Source organism: Lathyrus oleraceus, chromosome 2 (genome assembly GCF_024323335.1).
Source record: "Lathyrus oleraceus cultivar Zhongwan6 chromosome 2, CAAS_Psat_ZW6_1.0, whole genome shotgun sequence".
In the NCBI taxonomy this organism is placed as follows: domain Eukaryota; kingdom Viridiplantae; phylum Streptophyta; class Magnoliopsida; order Fabales; family Fabaceae; genus Lathyrus; species Lathyrus oleraceus.
Window position 1 is genome coordinate 463,318,720 of NC_066580.1, and position 22,300 is coordinate 463,341,019.

Sequence of the window (22,300 nt, forward strand, 5' to 3'; positions counted from 1 at the left end):
AAGTGACAAGATTTTCCATAGACTAGTTGGTAAGGAGTAGTTCCTATAGGGGTTTTGAAAGTGGTTCTATAGGCCCATAATGCTTCTTGAAGCTTCTGAGACCAGTCTCTCCTAGAAATAGAAACAGTTTTCTCTAGGATTTGTTTTATCTCCCTATTAGATACTTCTACTTGGCCACTAGTCTGTGGGTGGTATGGTGTTGCTACTTTATGTTTAACTCCATATTTTCTTAAAAGTTTGTCAAATATTCTCGATATAAAGTGTGATCCTCCATCGCTTATGACTAAACGTGGTGTTCCAAATCTAGGGAATATATAGTTTTTAAATAGTTTGATTACTACCCTAGTGTCGTTTGTGGGTGCAGCTATAGCTTCAATCCACTTAGACACATAGTCTATAGCTACTAAGATATACCTGTTTCCTAAGGATGGTGGGAAAGGTCCCATGAAATCTATACCCCATACGTCAAAGAGTTCTACTTCCTGAATGTTTCTTAGAGGCATTTCATCACGTCTTGAAATGTTTCCAGTGCGTTGGCATCTATCACACTTGACAATGCAAGCATAGACATCACGTCACATGGTAGGCCAGAATAGGCCAGCTTGAAGAATCTTGGCGTATGTCTTAGAGGTTCTCGCATGTCCACCATAAGGTGCAGAATGACAATGCTCGATAATACTATTTACCTCTTCTTCTGGAACGCAACGGCGAAAAATGCCATTTTTACCCCTTTTGAAAAGGAGCGATTCGTCCCAATAGAAGTTTCTCACATCGTGGAAGAATTTCTTCTTGCGGTGGTAGTCAAGATCAGGGGGTACTATATCAGCAGCTAGGTAATTAACGAAGTCTGCATACCAGGGTACGTTACTTATTGCTAAGGAATTTTGGGAATGCTCATGAGGATCTAGGTTATTATCTTCAATGGTTTCTACTCTGGCTATCAGTCTATCATAGGCGAAATCATCGTTTATGGGTACTAGTTTAGGTTTTAGATGTTCTAGCCTAGAAAGGTGATCGGCTACTACATTTTCAGTGCCTTTTTTATCTCTTATATCTAAATCAAACTCTTGTAGTAATAGAATCCATCGGAGTAACCTAGGCTTGGCATCTTTTTTACTTAATAGGTAACGAATGGCAGCATGATCGGTGTAAACTATAATTTTTGCTCCTACTAGATAAGATCTAAATTTGTCTATAGCGAAAACTACAGCGAGTAATTCTTTTTCAGTTGTTGCGTAGTTAAGTTGGGCAGCATCTAGGGTTCTACTGGCATAATAAATGGCATGTAATTTTTTATCTTTCCTTTGTCCTAGAACGGCTCCAACTGCGTAATCACTAGCATCGCACATTATCTCAAAAGGTTCCGACCAATCGGGCGGTTTCATAATGGGTGCTGAGATTAATGCTTGCTTTAAAAGATTAAATGCGTCATTACATTTTTCATCAAAAATGAATTCAGCATCTTTCATTAAAAGTCCAGTTAAAGGTTTTGTTATTTTGGAGAAGTCCTTAATAAAACGCCGGTAGAATCCAGTGTGTCCAAGAAAGCTTCGGACTTCTCTGATGGTTTTTGGGGGTTTAAGGTTTTCTATAACTTCTATTTTAGCTTTATCTACCTCTATGCCTTTTTCGGAAACTATATGTCCTAAAACTATTCCTTCGGTCACCATGAAATGACACTTTTCCCAGTTTAGCACGAGGTTCACCTCCACGCATCTCTCCAGGATTTTCTCAAGGTTAGCAAGGCAATTGTGGAAATCAAATCCGCAAACCGAGAAATCGTCCATAAACACTTCCATGATACCATCTAGGTAATCTGCAAAGATTGACATCATGCAGCGTTGGAAAGTAGCTGGAGCATTACAGAGGCCGAAAGGCATTCGTCTGTAGGCAAAGGTTCCATAAGGGCATGTAAAGGTAGTTTTTTCTTAATCTTCGGGGTGAATAGGTATTTGGAAGAATCCAGAGTATCCATCTAGATAGCAGAAGTAAGAGTGTATGGCTAGACGCTCCAACATTTGGTCTATAAATGGTAAAGGGAAATGATCCTTCCTAGTTGCTTTATTTAATTTTCTATAATCTATACACATCCGCCATCCTCCTTCTAAACGTTTTACTACATGTTCGCCTTTATTGTTTTGCACGACTGTGATGCCTCCCTTTTTAGGTACTACATGCACAAGGCTCACCCACTTACTATCCGAGATCTGGTAGATTATACATGCCTCGAGTAACTTAAGAACTTCCTTTTTAACAACATCACTCATTATAGGGTTTATCCTTCTCTGATGTTCCCTTGAGGGTTTTGTATCTCCTTCGAGCGAAATCCGATGCATACATACGGACGGGCTTATTCCTTTCAGGTCAGAGATATTATATCCTAAGGCTGAGGGATGTCTTCATAAAACATCTAAAAGTTGGTTCGTTTCCTCATGGCTCAAGGTAGCGCTAACTATAACTGGACGGTTCATCTTTTCGTCGAGGAACTCGTATCTCAGGTTCTTAGGCAGTTCCTTAAGTTCTAAGGTTGGTTTCTCAGGGCATGGCATAGGATCTGGGGTAAGGGATAAACATTCGTAAAGGTTATCATCGATGTAAGGTTCTTTAAAGTCATCATCTTCCTTTATGAGGGTTGATGGTAACTTAATTGTTTTTATAATTTCTTTTTGTTCTAATTCTCTAACACATTCATCAATGATATCTAAGGCATAACACGAGTCTCCCATCACAGGTGCCATAAGAAATTTCGAAAGTATAAATTCTATTTTCTCGTCACCTACCTCAAATGTCAACTTTCCTTTCTTGACATCTATTATGGCTCCTGCAGTTGATAAGAATGGTCTACCTAGAAGGATTGGTATATCATTGTCCTCTTTGATGTCCATGACAACAAAATCAGTAGGGATAAATAACTGACCTATCCTAACAGGAACATCTTCTAAAATGCCTATCGGATACTTGACAGATCTATCGGCTAACTGAAGTGACATCTTAGTGGATTGTAATTCTCCTAAGTTTAACCTCTCACAAACTGCTAAAGGCATTAAGCTCACACTAGCTCCTAGGTCTAGAAAAGCTTTATCGATGACATGATTACCCAAAAGGCAAGGAATGGAGAAATTTCCAGGATCTTTATCTTTCTTTGCTAATTTGTCCTCGGAAATAGCATTACATTCCAAAGGCTTCGGATCGTTAAGTCTACGTTTGTTGGTAAGGATGTCTTTCAGAAACTTCGCATAAGAAGGTATTTGGGTGATGGCTTCTATGAAAGGGATTTCTACATGAAGTTTTTCTATAACTTTAATAAATTTTTGATACTGTTTATTGATTTGGGTTTGTTTGAGTCTTTGCGGATATGGTATAGGTGGTTTATATGGCGGGGGTGGTACATAAATTTTATCTTTAGGTTCTTCTCCTTTCTCTCGACCTCCCTGGTTTTCAGATTCCTCTGGTTCCTTTACTTTGTCCGGGGGTTTGGTACATTCCTTAGAAGTTTCGGGTTCACTTAATCTTGGGTTTGGTGGCTCATCATAAGCGTTCCCACTTCGTAGGGTAATGGCATTGGCTTGTCCTCTCGGATTTTGTTGAGGTTGTCCAGGGAATTGTCCTCCAGGTGTAGTCTGAGGGGCTTGGTTTAAAGCTACCTAAGAGATCTGGGTTTCAAGCATCTTGGTATGAGTAACTATTTGGTCAACCTTGGTTCCTAACTGAGTAATCAATTCGTTAACATGAATGTTTTGGTTCATGAACTCCTTGTTTTGTTGGGATTGAGTGGTGATAAAATTTTCCATAATTTTCTCAAGGCTCGACTCTGGTGGTACAGGTTGCATAGGTTGATTTGATCTAGGGGCTTGATAACTAGGTCTAGGAGGTGCATTATTTTGGATTGGGTTATTGTTTTTATAGGAGAAGTTAGGGTGATTCCTCCATCCAGGGTTATAGGTATTCGAGTATGGGTTCCCTTGGGTGTAGTTCACTTGCTCATAGTGGGTTTCGTTTAACAGACTGCATTCTGCATATTGGTGTCCTTTGGCTCCACATATCTCACAATCCAACGAAACTGCGGCTACAGTGTTCGGGTTTATGTACATATGCTCGACTTTGAGGGCTAATGCGTCCATTTTAGCTTGCATCATGTCTATAGAGCTTAGTTCATGCACTCCTCCTTGGACTTCCTACTTCTCAACTGTCGCTCGTTCGACTCCCCATGATTGATGGTTTTGAGCCATATCTTCGATGAGGGCACTAGCTTCAGGGTAAGGTTTGTTCATCAGAGCACCGCCTGCGGCAGCGTCGATGGTCATCTTCGTGTTATAGTGAAGTCCATTATAGAAGGTTTGAATGATTAACCAGTTTTCTAAACCATGATGTGGGCATGCTCGTAACAACTCTTTATATCTCTCCCAAGCTTTGAACAACGATTCTTCTTGGTTTTGGGTAAATCTAGTTATATGGTTTCGAAGAACGGCGGTCTTACTCGGGGGAAAGTATCTAGCAAGAAAAACTCTTCTAAGGTTATCCCAAGTCGTAATGGAATTGGGTGGAAGGGAATCTAACCATGATAGGGCTTTATCTCTGAGGGAAAAAGGAAATAATCTTAAACGTATTGCCCTAGGAGAAACTCCATTGGTTTTAAAAGTATCTGCTAATTGAAGAAATATTTTTAAATGTTGGTTAGGGTTCTCAGAAGCGAGACCCGCGAATTGTCTCTGTTGCACTAGTTGCAACAGGGACGGTTTAAGTTCAAAATTATTAGCTGGGATAGTTAGGTTTACTATACTAGAATTTGGTTCTTCATTAGATGGTTGAGCGAAGTCCTTAAGAGGTCTTTGGTTTTGATCTTCGGCCATAGCTCTCTTAATTCTATGAAAGAATAAATGTGCGCGAGCGTAACGTTCAGGTTCCGCCAGAGGGTTTACTAAATTTAAACTTCCGAAGCTGCGAGTTCTTCGCATTGACCGGCGGGAAATAACCTAAGTCTAAACGATATAACAACAGGAAAATGAAATTTGACGAAATTGGTCCCCGGCAACGGCGCCAAAAACTTGATGCGTTTGGTTTTCGCAAGTATACGAACGCGTCAGAGTAATATAAAAGATTGTCGAATCCATAGAGACCAAGTGTCAATCTATCGTTATCTGTTGTTATGGTGTTTATCAAAGGCAATCAAAATAGGTGTTTTTAGAGTGTGCAATGAAAAGTAAAGTGTTGAATAAAGATTAATTGATAAAGACAGGGTCGAATGTAATTCACGTAATCAATTAATAATCCAAGTACTTGCTAATAGAATTACTTATGGGCAATGTTTCCTACTTTAAAAAGAACTAATTTAACGGGAACTGTCGCTTTCGCGTATTCAGAACCGAGTTGTACTCCCTAATCAAACTCTCTTATTGTCACTTATAAAAAGGCGCGCATTGCGTTAGAGTAGTAAACCTATTTTTAAGAAATATAGTATCTTGACTAAGTTGAAAAGTATTATAACCTGGATTTCTTAACCAAAAGAGGTTCTTACGAACCAGACTCTAAACTTATATATAAACGCGTCTGAAAATAGTTTTAAAATCTCTTTTCTTCTTAAGTTAAAAACTCCTAATGAACTAAACAAAGATCTTTCGCTGTTTTTGAAATAGTTAAAAACAATTAAGTTTAAAAAGACGTTGGACGGCTTTCGATCTTACCCAACGGAATTTAAGTGCGGGAAAACTTAAGTTGAAAGTTAAAGTAGCCCTTAAGTGTTTCTACGAACAATTGTACGCATTATCGGTTCAATTACGATCCTTACATTCTAACCTTTTGGATTTAGTTAGACATGATAAAGTAAAAGTGCATTAATTTAAATAAAAGTAGTGCGAGTGCGGAAAGTAAATGAAAGTAGTGTGAGTGTGAGAAATAAATAATTTAAAGCGAGTGCGAGGAAATAAATAATTTAAAGCGAGTGCGAGGAAATAAATAAAGTAAAGCGAGTGCGGGAAATAAATAATTTAAAGCGAGTGCGGGAAATAAACAAAGTAAAGCGAGTGCGGGAAATAAATAATTTAAAGCGAGTGCGGGAAATAAACAAAGTAAAGCGAGTGCGGGAAATTAAATAAGATAAAGACAAGTAATAAAAACCTGTTCCAATCGGAGGGTTGAGTAAATTGCAATGCGGAAATGAAAATGGCGGCAGGATTAACTTCCTTCCAAAGTGCTCCAAACTCGATTACAGACTCTATCACAGACTTGATTACACAATTGTGGTAACACTCCAATGCGAAGCGATTACCACTATAAAATACTGAATATATGCCTAAGTGAAACAAAGTTGCTTCTGAGTTTGCCTCTGTTCTAAGTTTGGATGATTGTAAAAGTGAATTCGCGTTTCTATTTATAAGCAAGTAAAAAGATGGAAATGACTTGGATGCCCTTCAACTTGAAAATAGGAGGGAACCGTTTTTCCTCTTGTGGCGCCCGCCACAAGGCCATGGCGCCCGCCACAAGCACAATATGGGGCGCCTTAGTGGAAGTAGTGGGGAAACGTGGGAGTTGATGGAAGTTGAGTTTGACACGTCATGGTAGGGTCTATGGTGCCAGCCATGGGGTAGGCCACAAGAACAAAATGCTGAATTTTAGGGTTTTTAGCCCTTTTTCACTCCTTTTCTCGATCGGGGCTCCGATTAAAGTAAAAACCTGAAAACAAAGGAAAATATAGTAATAACACAACAAAACAACAATAAAACAACTAGAATGCATGTGAAATCAGAGTCAAAAATACGGTAAATTTCAGTGTTATCATCTGCACAGGAAGGCCTTAGCTGGTTGACCTCATACGCGTATGGACCTTCCCATATGCGTATGAGCATAGGCATGATTTTTTCCCCTCTCTGGTGTTAGGTGTATACTGGCAGGTGGGGTTGAGTGGCCATACGCGTATGAGACCCCTCATACGTGTATGGGCAGGAGATGCACAAAATCCTCTCTTTTTCTCCTACTCATGCATTTTTGTCTGGATTCTTCTCTAATCAACTTCTTCTTGATGCTTCAGACCTGTAAACACATGAAACACTACCTCAAGTGCGTAAAATAGCCTAGAATCAATAAAACCTCAGCAGATCAAAACATGATAAAATTCTACTAAAATAAGCTTAAACTACTAGCCAAACTCATAACAATTCACCTACTTTTGGCATCCAAATGACAATAAAACTAACACAAATGGTGATTGATCACCAAACATATAAATCTCGCACAAGAGGCGCAACTGAAGTGTATCCTAAGATACCTAGTTTAAGTATTGTCTGAGGGCTTGACAAAAGTCTCATTCGAGAGGTCGAGGGCCTCTCTAGAGGGACTTGTAGCCTCATCCTCCAGGCTCTACATAACTTCGCCTAAGGGCCTGATATTTCCTAATCTATGTAAACTCCTCACCTGACAGACTTGGAATTTCCTCGGGTGGTACCAAATATATTTCCTCGGGTGGTACCAAATATATAAATCTCGCACAAGAGGTGTGACTGAAATCTAACCTACGAGACTTAGCTTAAGTCTTGTTTGAGGGCTGGATAGAAGTCTCTCCCGAGAGGTGCAATGTCTCACTTGAGGGGCTTGTAGTCCATCAACCAAGCTTTATATATAACGTTAGATGAGGGACTAAGATTTCCTAGGCTATATAAACTCTCTGCCTAAGAGACTTGGAGTTTCCTCTAGAAGGTTCAAACATATAAATCTCTCCCAAGAGGCACGACTGATGTCTAGCCTAAGAGACTTAGTTTAAGTCTTGTTTAAGGGCTTGATAGAATTCCCGTCGAAGAGGTCCAATTCCTCGCCTGAGGAACTTGTAGTCTCATTAGCCAGGCTCTGTATAACTTTGCCTGAGGGATATAGATTTCCCATGATATCTAAAATTACCTCCTAAGAGACTTGGAGTTTCCTCGGGAAGCTTTAAACATGTAAATCTCTCCCAAGAGGTGTGACCGAAGTCTAGCCTAAGAGACTTAGTTTAAGTCTTGTCCGAGGGTTTGATAGAAGTCCCGCCTGAGAGGTCCAACGCCTTATCTGAGGGACTTGTAGTCTCATTAGCCAAGCTCTATATATAACTTTGGCTAAGGGACTGATATTTCTTGGTTTATATAAACTCCCCACCTGAGATACTTTGAGTTTCCTCGGGCGGGACTAAACTTATAAATCTCGCCCAGAGGTGCGACTGAAGGATAGCTTAATAAACTTAGTTTAAGTCTTATTTTAGGGCTTGATAGAAGTCCCGCCCGAGAGGTCCAAATTCTCGAGTAAGGAACTTGTAGTCTCATCATCCAGGCTCTGCATAACTTTGCCTGAGGAACATAAATTTCCCAGGCTATATAAACTCTCCGCCTAAGAGACTTGGAGTTTCCTCGGGAAGGTTCAAACATATAAATCTTGCCCAAGAGGCGTGACTGAAGTCTAGCCTAAGAGACTTAGTTTAAGTCTTGTCTGAGGGCTTGATAGAAGTCTTGCCTGAGAGGTCCAACGCCTCACTTGAGAGACTTGTAGTCTCATCGATTAGGCTCTGTATATAACTTTGGCTAACAGACTGAGATTTCTTGGTTTATCTAAACTCCCCACCTGAGATACTTGGAGTTTCCTCAGGTGGGAATAAACTTATAAATATCTCCCAAGAGGCATGACTTAAGTCTTTCCTATGACTTAGTTTAAATCTTGTCTGAGGGCTTGATAGAGCTCTCATTTGAAAGGTCCAAGGCCTCGTCTGGGGGACTTACAATCTAATCATACATGCTCTACATAACTTCGCCTGGGAGAGTGGTAGCCTCATCAATCTAGTCTAAAGTAACCTCATTAAGAACTCAAAGCCTAGTCGGTCTGGTTCTTCGCAAATATCTCTGAGAAACTTAGGGCCTCAGGATACTCCACTGTTTTATGGGCTAAGAAACACAACACTTTTTTATTAAAGCCCTGGTATTTGAGGGACCATGGAGTGTTATATTTGTAAAAGACTTGGAAAGGGTGGGAGCTTTGAAGGCCTCAAAAGTGGCGAAGACCATGTGTCGCCCTCTAGGAGGTATTGCCTCACCCCCTAAGTGCCTTTCACTCCCAAATAAGGGAAACATGGGAAAGACATTTCTTGGGCAGAGTGAAGTCATGGTCAATATTTGGTCCATGTCTCCCTAGGAGATAAGGATGCAATGATCGATCATTGATTGAGTGAGCGGTGATTCTTTCCGAGGAAAATCTAGGCCTAAAGGTCTCTATAAATACTTCTCCCCTAACAGGAGAAAGACAAATCATAACTTGATAGAATATCCTAAGCACTAAGCTAATATACAAAGGCTTTCACCTCATGTAAGTAGGTCCTCTAAAACCATTGTAACACCTCCATACAGGACTTCTCGCCGCCGCGGGCAAGTTCTAACCATCCTATATTGTTATTAACCTATTAAGGCTTTTGAGTATCCCTTGCCATCGCAAGGATACCTTGCAGACATGTATTTTTTGACCAATACAATTGTGATAGTCAATGTGTCGCTTATTTGATATATATATATATATATATATATATATATATATATATATATATATATATATATATATATATATATATATATATATATATATATATATATATATATAGAGAGAGAGAGAGAGAGAAATATAGATATATCACGCTAGGATCAAAATTAATGTGAGATTTCACTATATCAAATAGTTACTTGCATCTTCACAAATATTTGTTGAAAAAGTTTAAACTCAAACAATTTACATGTTTTTTAATGTTAAGTATGAGTATGTCATATGCTAAATCTTCATATAAATTTGATATTCATCAATATGGATATTATTGAGTATGATTCTTAGACATTATAAAAGTATATATATTTTATTTTTTGACAAATTGTCAAAAAGATTTGTTTTAGTTTCTTACAAATTAAAGATAAAGTTTGACAAGAATTTTGAAAAAGATTTTCATTTTCATATTTTACAAATTAATAATTCTAAAGAATTAAATTTAATATAAAAACATAAGGTTAATGCTAATGTGTTTTTAAAGGCACTTTTTAGTGAATTATATATAAAAATATTCTATTGGAATGTGTATTTTTTTTTAACTTTTAACATTATTTTATTTATCTTAAATTTTCTATTTTTAGCATCTTTCCTTTAAGATATAAATTAGCAAGACCCAATACACAAAGATATGAACAAATTTTTAATTATTATATTATTTTAAATCGGTAATACAAGTGTGAAAACCTAGTACTAGTATGAAACAAAACATCAAACAGAGAGTGAAACAAAAGATAAGTAAAATGTTAAACGTGCATTTTCAATTCTAGGATGAATGAAAATTTGGTCCCACCTTTTTCCCAAAATATCTACAATGACGCTAGTGATGACGAATACACGCATGTTTTACCTTATTCTATTCAATTTTTTAATTGATTAATCCAACTAACAACATCGAAATTAATAAACAAATAGATTGAATATCTTTATTCATCCATTATCCTAGTACAGTTGCAGACAACACTTGGATTTCGTTGGTCAATTAAAAGATTAATATTATGCTGCAAATCATTTTTATATAAAATAATCACAAAAACCCAACAACTTGTTCAAAAGAAAGAAAATCAAGTTTTAAAATAAGCTCAAATTCGAAACGACAGAGGTGGTTTATGATGAAATACTATAATCAAGTCTTGTTTTATTACCGGTTCAGATGCTGTTCCCTGGTATACTCACAAGTCTAGAATCAATGAACCCAACCAAACCAAATTCAATAGCCAATCACTCTATGCTACGGTTCCCATAAAGTACATTTTATAATTAAATAATAACCTAACTTTTGTTTCCCCGGTTAATTAAACATTTTTATGTTACTAGTACAACCTTTTTCGTTGTAGTACTACAACACTTTTCTAGAAGAAGATTAATTAGAAAAAATATTTAATTACAAATTGAATGTAATGTAATTACGCAACTACACAACTATCAACTGAATTATTTTACGGAGACTAATTATTTAATAAAAAAGATGAAAATGTTTATAGATACTTCTTATTAAAGTGATCCATACCGGAATTTGCAATATTTATTTTAGGTAAAAGTTAAAACCTTGAGAGGGTCCAAAACTCTGAAACCATGAAACAATTGACCATTTATACCCTTACGGAGGCTTAATTTATCTCTTTCAAAAACACTGTATGAGTGTCCTTTTGAGCTTTAGACGACCAATGATAGGTCCCTCTCGTCATTATAGCCTTTGTCTGACTGCTTTTGGCCAAGAGAACTGATTCAAAGGACACCATTGATTGAGACTATTCATCACCATCTTATGATATTTCCAAGACACTATAAACTACCACTATAAATTAATTAATTAATTAATCCCCTTATATTTTTATTTTTCCCATAGCTAGATTCTCATTTGTCTCAATGTTTTTTGGCCAACCTAAACAAAACCTGTATTCCCTTATTAAGGAACCAAAGGTAGCATCTTTCCTTGGTAAGGTTTTTAAGGCCAAGAAAATAAGGAACAAATTGACAACCACGTGTTTGTGATAGCAATACATCCCAAATTAAGAAACGAATAGGTGCTGTCATAAATACCATAATATAACACACAAATACAATGCAATAAATCATACCCTATAGTTTTTTTTTTACTAATAAATATTTTAGTCAAAATAGTATCTAGTTAAAGATTTCGTCCGTTTGTTAGTTTTGACTGTGACTCAAACAAGACCAATGAGTTTTCCCAATTTGGTTCACTTCTTTCACCTCAATAGTAAAGTTATGGTTTTGTACTAATATAAACCGCATTCATTTTGTACATGTTCAAGAGAAAGAAAAAAAAAAAAAAAAAAAAAAAATAATAATAATAATAATAATAATAATAATAATAATAATAATAATAATAATAATAATAGAAGATTATTTGAATGTAAATTAAAAATGGCAAGGTTGAAATAATTTTGAAGGTTCAAGAGGGTCTCATGAGTGTGTGGAACCCATTTTTCTGCAGCCAACCTTGAGAAGAAGAAGAAGAGGGTCTTGTTATCTGAGGTGGGAATCCTGATGATGCTGCAGCAGCAGTTGCGAACAAATGCGGAGGCCCAGTTTGCCATTTTTGTTGATCCGACATTGATAATGATAAATCGCTTCCAATTCGGCCTCCGTTGCTGCTGCTGCTCGATACCTGCATAATCATTTCAACAAATTAAAACAACTAGTTCGATCGCAAATTCGGCGCATGTTTGTACTATCGCGATGCTAAACATATCTTCAATTAGAAAATATTGAAAGGAACTTCATTCATTATAAAAATTGAATTGCACAACCATACTAGTACAATCTAAGTACTTATTGAGCTAAAAACAGAAAGTAATTGAACCAAAGTACCTACTTGAAAATTCGAGGGGTGAAGATGTGGAAAACTGTGAAGCATTTGAGGGTGTTGTTGTTCAACAGGTGACCTGTAGGGACCATATCTATGCATGTCATTAGTGACTGGAGATTGAAGATGAGTTTGGCTTAACAACCGCAAGGCTTCACTCTCGCCATATCCGTCCCTTACATAGCCTTCCATGTTACTTATACCACATGGTTTTGGAAGTATATTTACCGGCTGCAATTCAATGGCGATGATTCAGTTAGAATTCACCTGAAAAGTTAAATTAACTAAAAATATGTTAAATCACGCTTACTTTAGGCCTGATTCCACCGTTCCGCCAATTTGATTCAGGTGCCATATGCTGATCAGTAACAACGTTTGTGTTGTAATTCCCAAATGCTTGACTATTGTTACCTTTAGAACTTGAATTACCCAAACTTAAATCCAGATTATGCTCCGCGGCATTACCTGAGGATTCTGTTACCCAATCATGCATTAAATTAACCAAATCTATTTGCAAATGATAAGATTTAATATAGAAAGTAAGTACGGCGAGAGTACATCAACCATAAAGTTTGGTGCTTACCAGTATTGTTAAGCTCATTATCATAGATGCTAGGATCAAAATTGGTAACAGCCTCTTTGCCATTGCATTTTATTGCTGCTTTATCATATGCCCTTATACAAAATGAGCCACAAAAATTCAAAACCCTAGCACACATTTATAAATTTTGCCTACAATCTTGAAAATCGATTAAACATACCTTGCAGCTTCAATCTCGGTGTCAAACAAACCCAGATAAACATACCTAGTAAATCGAATCAAACTAATCTAATTAATGGTTACTATTATATACCGATAAAAACAGCATCAACAAACCATTTCAAAAACAGTAGTAGAAGATAAATACATACTTTTTCCCTAAGAATTGACCCATTCGAGCTTCCCATCTTCCACATTTATGCAAAGTTACACCTCTATATTTCGAACTTCCTCTCGGAAATCCAGTGCTTTGTCGCCGAAGCACATGCACAAACTCTTCCTTTGTTAAATTACTCATCTAAAAAGCACCAAATAGAATCAAAAACCGCAAGAAATTAGTATAACATAAACTTTTTTTAACAGATCCTCCCTCATAACTCACCTGCTTCAAATCCTCTTCATAATCTTCTATGTTGAAGTTTATATCCGCTTCCACTCCTCTGAACTTAATTGCAGCTCTATCATAAGCACTGAATAAACAAACAAATACAAATATATTTTTTACTTATAAAAACCAACCTTGTGTATGAATGTATGAATTAAATTGTATTAAAATGAAATTAATAGTGACTCACCGAGCAGCTGCATGTGCCGTGTCAAATCCACCTACACAAATTTACCCAGACAAAACCATCTCATCAGTAACACCTTCAAATTTCCTCATATTATATACTACTTGTCTCCCTCCAAAATCAATTTCTATTATTAAAAAATTAACCAATCCTTTTATCCACTTACCCAAATACACTTGTTTTCCACAATCCCTGCACAATAAACACAACCAAAAACAATACTCAAATTCAATTTTTCATCTCTATATACAAGATTGTGAAGAAATAATACATTAACTACTAACTAACCATATATGAGATTCCCATCGACCTGTTCGTCGGTAAAAAGTAACGCCTCTATACTGTGAACTTCTCGACCTCGGTCCTCGACGACTCTTCTTAATTGGTTGCGACGACGCTTCAATCGATTTTCCGCCGTTAACTGATTCCGATTGGCAAAACTTCACACCTACCCAGTGAGCACGTGGAAAAGAAGAACTAACTCCACCGCTGCCGCCACCGGGAGAAGAATCCACCACCGCTGTCACCTCAGAATCCTCCACCGGAAAAAACTGTCTAGTCACCGGTGGACAGTCATCACTGTCATCCATTGAGAATCCGAAAATCTTACTACTTCTTTTCTTCAACAACGCTCCGTTACCGTTACTGTTATTGCTGTTATCGTTACCTTCTTCTTCCGATCCATCTTCTATAACAACTACAGATGAACTTGAATTCGAAACAGATCCAACTCCTTTTCCTTTTTCATCAACTTCATCGCCGTCGATTGAACATCCTTCTGATTCGTAGTTTTTTCTCTGATCGGGTGAGTCATTTAGGTTCCACATTCTTCTTAATCTCAACTTCTTAACTAACACTAACACGAACAAGAAAAAGATGAAGAAATATAAGACAAGTAACAATTCTAACTCATTCACACTATTATAAGAATAAAATATAAATGAAATTTTCTCAAACTCTGAATTTCTAGCTCCATGTTTACCTTATCTCTTTCACTCACACACTCTTTTTTTGAGAATCAATAAAAAATAATTCGATGTTGTTCTTGTTGAAGTTGAACTGAGAGAAGGAGAAAAAGAAAAGGTAATAAAAGGAAGAGAAAATGTTGAAAGATCTTTGTGATTTCTCTTAACTGCCCAATACAGCATAGACGAGGCACCTTCTATGTTTTCTCTCTCTAGAACCACTTGCTTCTTCTTCTTCACTTTCTCTCTCTAACTCTATCAGTCTTTATGTATCTATTTATCTTTTTTTATCTGATATTCATTCACTGAAAAAATTGAACAATGAATATTTATCTATATTTGTTTTGCTTCTAACAGAGGAAAGTCCTTACTTTAATTGCGTTAAATAATTTATTAATTTTTGAAACTCAACTGTACTGTTAGTATGTATTTATTTCCCTTTTTATATGTTTTATTGAATGAATTTAAGTAACAAGTGGTAAAAATAGGGAAAGAAAGAACCATCTCTTTCTTGAACAACTTTCCCACGTTAACCAAATCGAAAAAGCATCTACATATCTATATCTATCTCACCTGTCTTTTTTTCTCTCTCTTAGTTATTTCTCTCTCTAAAAATTTGAATATCTGTTATTAGTAATTGACAGTGGAAGAGTCTAAAAATTGGATAATTACATGAAATTATTACCTTTTCTTAAATTAATTAGTATAAGAGCCAAGGGAAGGTGGAATCGAGTGGTGTGAGGATTTTTATCTTTTTGGGATTATGACTAAGTTTTACTATGTGGATGCTACAGGGGACAAAAGAGGAAAGTAATTAGGAAGGCTAGAGGAGGGTATTTTGGGGAGGGGATTGGAATTATGTGCTGTGGTAGAGAAAAAGGAAATGAGAATAATGAGAAATAAAAGGAAACTCTTTCCAGAAAAGTCCAATCCAAGAGTACGGGAAGAGGGCCACCTTTGCCTCTTTCGTTTCCCAACTGACCAATACCCTTCTTACGCTGTACCTCGTATTTATGAGCTTTTTTCACTAGCTTACTCTCTTTAATTTGCGCGTGCTGTTCCAACATCTCTTTTGCTACTCTCATTGTTTTTCACATTATTATTTTTTAGACTTATCTTAGATTAACTTTCACATGTTTATAGTTAATTTTAACATGTTTCATTATTTTTATATAATTAATTTAAAATTAATCTTATCTTTTGTGAATGTAATTTTTATATTAAAATATATTATTTAACTAATTTTTTCATAATTTATATAAATATTATTCATTATATTATTAACTCATTATTAAAAAAAAATCTTTTTTTAATGCTAAGCCAAACTCTCCCTGAGCGGAGGTTTGGTTTCATATTTGAAACATTCAAAATTGATTTTAAACGTGTGTATATTGATTTTGATAGTTTGATTGTTCTCGAGCAGAATTAATTATATATTTTTTAAATTGATTTTATTTTAAGATTAAATTTGTAACTTTTAAATATAAAGATGATTTTTACGTTTAAATTTTTAACTTACTTTTACAAAATTTATCCAAATATAAGCTATATTATATTCAATTCACTTTAATTCAAAATTATAAAAATAATTTATTTAAAATAATTTTCTTTACAACAAAATCAAACACACAACTTACTCTATTTGCTTTTATTATTATTTTTAGTTAAATATTTGTTAATCTCTCAATTTTATAAAAATAAATTCTAAATACATTTTTCTCTTTATTTAATTTTTTTTAATCTAAGTCACTATGTCATGTTATTATTAACATCAACAAAAACTAAACTTTATTCCACTAAGTAGAATCGACTACATGGATCAACTTTTACCATAATGTTCTATTAAGGTTCATGTTTTTATCCAAATCAATAATCTTGAGGTCTTTCTCAATAATTTCTCGAATAGTCTTTCTAGATTTTCCCTTTCCTCTAATTGTTTTTCTCCTCTCCATATTGTCTACCCTCCTTACTACATAATCTTATGGTCTTCTCTTTACATGCCCAAATCATCTAAGTCTATTTTCCACTATCTTCTTCACTATAGGTGTTACCCCGATATTTTCTATAATATTTTCATTTGTAATGTTATCGGGTTGAGTCTTACCACACCTCTACACAATCCACTCACCCCATCTTGTAATTGGAGCCACTTAACCAACACGATCGATGGAGAATTGATCAGGCTAGTAGAGCATTCATCACAAAGATACTTTAGAACAACCTCTCTAAAGAAGAATCAAGAAGATGGAAGATCAATCCTAGGGTTTCAAGATCATGAAAATGAGGATGAAATTATAAATGCTACTTTTTTGTTGATCATTATCGCTATTCGAATTTTATTCTCTGGACATCAAGATGTCAGACACAATGTCATAACAATGTGCATGACAAGTGTAATACGTAATCAGTAAAATATAGACAATAAATGAAATGACACAAGAATTGGTAACTCAGTCCAGTACAAAGCTACCTACGTCTGGAAGGCGTTAACCCAATAAAGGAAATTCATTTTTAATAGTCAGGAGTACAAATTTTTTTGATTTTAAATTTTCTAGTTTAATGTCTCATTTTCCTAATACTACCCGTGAATTTTCTATTCAGGACTCCCCCTGAATATGAGATCCCTCTCACTTTCACTTAAACACTCTCCCGAGTGTTTGGACATTTACAAGAGTTTTAGAATGATGGAACAAAATTACAACTCAAATTATTATATTCCTTAACATAGGAATAAGACTCAAGAATAGAGTGTTACAAAACAATAAAAATAGACTCAAACAAATAAACATGCATAGCTTGATTGTGCAAGATTTGAACCTTTACCATGGAAAACTCCTCATTAAATATCAGCAAGGTCCAACATCAAAGCCCTTAAGGATTTTTGTCTTTGAATGCGACTGAACATTCCACAAGCGCAAGCAACCAATCTTTCATTATGTTTATTGAAAATATTTGATTGATTAAATCTTAATCATGTCAGAATTCTTATATTTTAATCTTACTTATATTGATATTTTGGAAAAAATCCTTATTCCAAAAAGCACATAAAAGATTAAACATAATTAGATAAATAAAAAAACAAATCTTCAATCAATGTGAGATTTACTCAATACTAAGCAGCTTCTGGATGAGATAAAATATCTCACGGGGGAACATTATACTTAACATGTTACTTCCTTATTTGAATCATAGAGAGAAAGGATGTCTCACACAATATCATGACATCTTGCTTCATATTTTGCCTATAAAATAACGTCAATCCGATGTAATAACAAACTCCCCCTTTAGCCAATTTTTAGGCAAATACACCATGCAAAATGTAAGGACAATTTTATAAACATTCTTCATGACATGGTTATCACAATTATCAGAGAGCAACGAAACAAAATCATGTTAGCTAAAATCACAAACATATGCATAAGCTTGCAAATAACACAACTTCTTTAGAAGATCTAAGAACACCATATGGAAGTAACATTTCAAGGTCTTGCATATTATCATCACCTCCCCCTAATTGCCTCAAAATGGATAAGGGGTAGTCACGCATCAAAAAATCCAGCCTAGAATGAGCACAAGCATCAGAAAATAATGAAGAAGCCTATGTAAGGCAATCACAACCAGCATAACAATAAAACCCATGTAGGGGTAGATAATATAATGAAGAATCTTGTTAATTATTTGGCGTACACAACCATTAGTACAAAAAAAAACCTCAACAAACAACATGAAATTACTTAGAGTCACCAGAGGAGACCAATTCGTATTATGTTTCTACAATACTATCACTATTAACTTGCACATTGGCTTCACTTGTATATTCTCTACATCATTATCTACATCATTTCTAACATACTTCCCACCATCATGTCCTCTAGCTTTAAAAGTGGACGCTTCAAAAAAATTAGGATTCATTAGCTTGATGGGATCATCAACCTTATTTTTCTTGTTAAAGGGAACCCTATGTCATTCAAGTTGTTCTCAACATCTTCCTCTACATATTCTACAACATGAACCTTCTTTGTTTTGGGGGATGACTTTTTCTTACCAACAAATTTTTCGACAACCACTATATTTGCTTCAAGTTTCTTCCTTTTATTAAATGAAATAATTTGGATAAACGAAATAACATTTTATTAATGATGATAAAAATCTGAAACAAAGCCCACATAGATTCACTTTCACCTTTGGCATAGCGAAAGGATTTTTGAAAATAATAAAAACATATTACTTTGATAAGTGAATAACAGAAGGAACATCAACAACAATCCAATTTTGGCATATCGATCCATGCGTCACAAGGTTTTGCGTTTCTTGCTCTTCATCGTCTTCTAAGATTGCGGCAGGAGACTGATCTTTAGGATGAATAAAGTCAGCACTATGAAACACTTCCTGAATTCGTTTCAAATCTCTTCGGGTCAAACCCGGTGAAAAGCCCAAACCAGCCATGTTCTTGTTCTCGGCAAACTCAACAACATGTCCCCACCTAGCCGATTGACCATTCTCCATCACATGTTAGGCATCTCTCAAAGATGCCATGGATTCCTCATTCTTTTTAGCATCAATGTCACCAACAGAAAGAGCTTGAGACGATGTTCCCTTAGCTTTGTCAACATCAATGTATGAAAATGAAGAGATGACTCACCAACATGGCCTGCTCGCCACCCATGATCACTAACTTCTCATTCTTCACAAACTTTAGCTTCTGATGGAGAGTCGATGTCACTGCCCCAACCTCATGAATCCACGGAAATCCTAAGAGATGACTGTAGGTGGGATGAATATCCATCACTTGAAAAGTGATCTAAAATAAGCATGGACCTATCTTCATTGGGAGATCAACCTCCCTAATTACAGTCTTCCTTGAGCCATCGAAGGCCTTCACAATAACCCCACTGAATCTCATCGGAGCACCTTGATAAGAAAGCTTGGACATAGTGGTCTTAGGAAAAATATTTAAAGAAGAACCAGTATCTACCAACACATTGGACATGGAATCTTCTTGATAATTCATAGAGATATGTAGATCCAAATTGTGGTTCCTCCCCTGCTCGGCCAACTCTTCATCACTGAATCTTAGATTGTTACATGCAGTAATATTGGCCACAATTCCATCAAATTAATCAATCATTACATCGTGGTCCATATAGGCTTGCTCCAGGACCTTCTGCAAAGCCTCTCGATGAGCCTCTAAATTCATCAGTAAAGATAACACGGATATCTTGGATGAAGTGTGCAACAACTGGTCCACCATATTGAAATCACTCTTTTTAATCAATTTCAGCACTTCATCTTGATCATAACTCTGATTCACAATGCTGGATTGGCTGGTTTGCATAACAGGAGTTTTATCTTGAGTTGATTTCTCTATCACCATATCTTCAGTTCTCTTAGGAGTTGTAGCAGCAAATACTCGACCACTTTGGGTCACACCAATTACATCGGCAATGTTTACAACAGACGAGAAAGCAGGAATAGGCACCTATTTACCGTCTTTCACCATAGTAGCATTATACTTGTAAGGCACATCTTTATCAGATTCATATGGTGTAGGACCCGCCAAACAAATGACCAATGGAGAAACAACCGACTTCTGACCATTATATGAAATCACAACTGGTTCTGGGAGATTGAAATGGGTAACTATGACGTTCACCTCATGCTCATATTCATCTCTGTCCCTTGTAATCTGAATAAGATTTTGATCCAACATTTCTTTTAAGTCTCTTTTCACGACAGCACACCCTCGGGGATTTCTGGAACAAACACGGCAAGAAGCATGGTCATGCTCATAATAGCTCAACTTGCACAAAGTTGTGTGCATTTTGACCAAGGATCTTCTGATCAGATTGACATCAAAAACTCAGTATTTTTCTGGACATCCTTCGACCATATTCATAGTTGCACCACCATGTTTGGGCAACATATTAGCTTGTACATTGGGACTAGAGTCTTCAAAATACAAAATACCATTTTGCATTAACCTTCTCACCTCAAATTTCAAAGTGAAACAATTTTCAATATCATGAACGGTGCTCCTTAGTGGAATGCACAATGTTGATCAGGTTTATACCACCATGGTAGCTCTTTCGGAACAGCTGGTGAGGTTCTTGTTTGTACCAAATTCTTCTGTATCAAAGCAAAATATAACTTTATATAGGTCATTGGAATTGGATCAAATTGTGTGGTCCTCTGGGAACAATTCTGTTGATTCTGTTGATTTGTACATTGTTGAAAACGCGGTTGATAACTTAGTGCTACTTGAACAACCAGAGCATAATTAATAACTGGAGTCATTGACGCCACATGCTTATGACATTGATTGTTCCTCGAAAGTCTCATGTGTTTCTCTTGTGAGATAGCGTTAGCATCATGTTCCTTATTCTTGGGTAACCCATTCCCATACTTTCTGGAACTATCGGATGAATCGCCTTCTTTCAATCGTCCCTCACGAACACCTTCTTCTAATATCAAAGCCATATCTACTATCTGATTAAAATCACTATGAGCGCTTGCAACCATCTAGTCGTAGTAAAATGGACTCAACATCTTCAAGAATAGCTTTGTCATTTCCTTTTCTTCCAACGGAGGACTAACTTGTGCAGGAATCTCGCGCCATCTCAGTGCATACTCCTTGAAAGTTTCTTTATCCTTTTGGGACATAGCACAGAGTCAATCTCTGTCGAATGCCATGTCGACATTATACTTGTACTGACGAACGCCCCACCTAAGTCATTGAAGGTACTAATTTGAGTGTTATCGAGCCATGTGTACCACTTTAAAGTGGCACCAGTCAAACTGTCTTGAAAGTAGTGGATGAACAATTGATGGTTGTCAGTCTGAGTCAACATCTTATGAGCGTACATTACCAGATGACTCATAGGAAAATATTTTCCCTTGTACTTTGTTAGATGCCCAAGTTTGCTTATTTGAGCTATCAAATGTGGGCATCTTTCACTCCTTTTTGTCGAAAAAGTGTTCGAAACCGTCCTTGCTTTTGTTGATTTGCAATACTATGTGAAATGATCTTGGTACCTTTAATTTGTGTGTTATTGTGCAGGAATTAGGCATGAAAGAGTAGAAAACTAAGGCACAAGAAAGATGGCAAAGGAACCAAGAAAGAAAGCAAACATAAGCAAGCTCGCTAGGCGAGTGAGGTAGCGAAGTATTCGCTAGGCGAGCACGCAGCGAGATGCCAGCGAACACTCCCAGACTTGGACAGAACCAAAAAGATCAAAACTCGCTGTGGCGAGGGAAGTAGCGAAGTATTCGCTAGGCGAGCATCCAGCGAGAAAGTAGTGAACACTTCCAGTAGCAAAAACATCAAGACTCGCTGGAGCGAATGAGAGAAGCGAGGGCTTCGCCTAGCGAAGGATTGTTCGCCTAGCGAACAGATGCAAACTTGTTTGGGATGATTCCTCTGGACACAGGCTCTTCTGGTGACTTATTTTGGGGCTCGCTAGGTGAACCATTTTGCTCGCCTAGCGAGCATGACAACTCAGCAACCATTTCTATAAGTAGTATGGGCTACTTTTTGGAACAGATCTTTTTTTTGGATCATCTTTTTACTTGTTTTTTGCTGAGAGGTGATTTTTGTGCCCTAGAAACCCCATTTTTCATTCTTCTTCTTCTCTTGACA

At 36.4% G+C, this 22,300-nt stretch overlaps 1 protein-coding gene and 1 non-coding gene across 3 annotated transcripts; one reads left to right on the forward strand and one right to left on the reverse strand.

The window, feature by feature from the left end:
- Nucleotides 1-4,359: 4,359 nt before the first annotated feature.
- On the forward strand, nucleotides 4,360-4,466 carry LOC127124242 (small nucleolar RNA R71). Its single transcript, XR_007803861.1, has one exon. It is a non-coding gene; the product is annotated as a small nucleolar RNA R71 (small nucleolar RNA).
- Nucleotides 4,467-11,870: 7,404 nt separating this feature from the next.
- Nucleotides 11,871-14,984, reverse strand: LOC127120413 (floral homeotic protein APETALA 2). Of its 2 annotated transcripts, none has more exons than XM_051050835.1 (11): nucleotides 14,682-14,984; nucleotides 13,988-14,555; nucleotides 13,866-13,891; nucleotides 13,703-13,733; nucleotides 13,510-13,597; nucleotides 13,280-13,425; nucleotides 13,129-13,191; nucleotides 12,951-13,042; nucleotides 12,678-12,841; nucleotides 12,377-12,598; nucleotides 11,871-12,169 (listed from the first exon to the last, which is right to left on the reverse strand). In XM_051050835.1, the coding sequence occupies exons 2-11, from the start codon at nucleotides 14,524-14,526 to the stop codon at nucleotides 11,954-11,956; spliced, it is 1,587 nt and encodes a 528-aa protein (XP_050906792.1). In that variant the 5' UTR covers nucleotides 14,527-14,555; nucleotides 14,682-14,984; the 3' UTR covers nucleotides 11,871-11,953. The 2 variants fall into 2 exon arrangements, with proteins under 2 accessions (XP_050906792.1, XP_050906793.1); XM_051050836.1 differs by having other exon boundaries at nucleotides 13,129-13,173; nucleotides 14,682-14,979.
- Nucleotides 14,985-22,300: the final 7,316 nt, after the last annotated feature.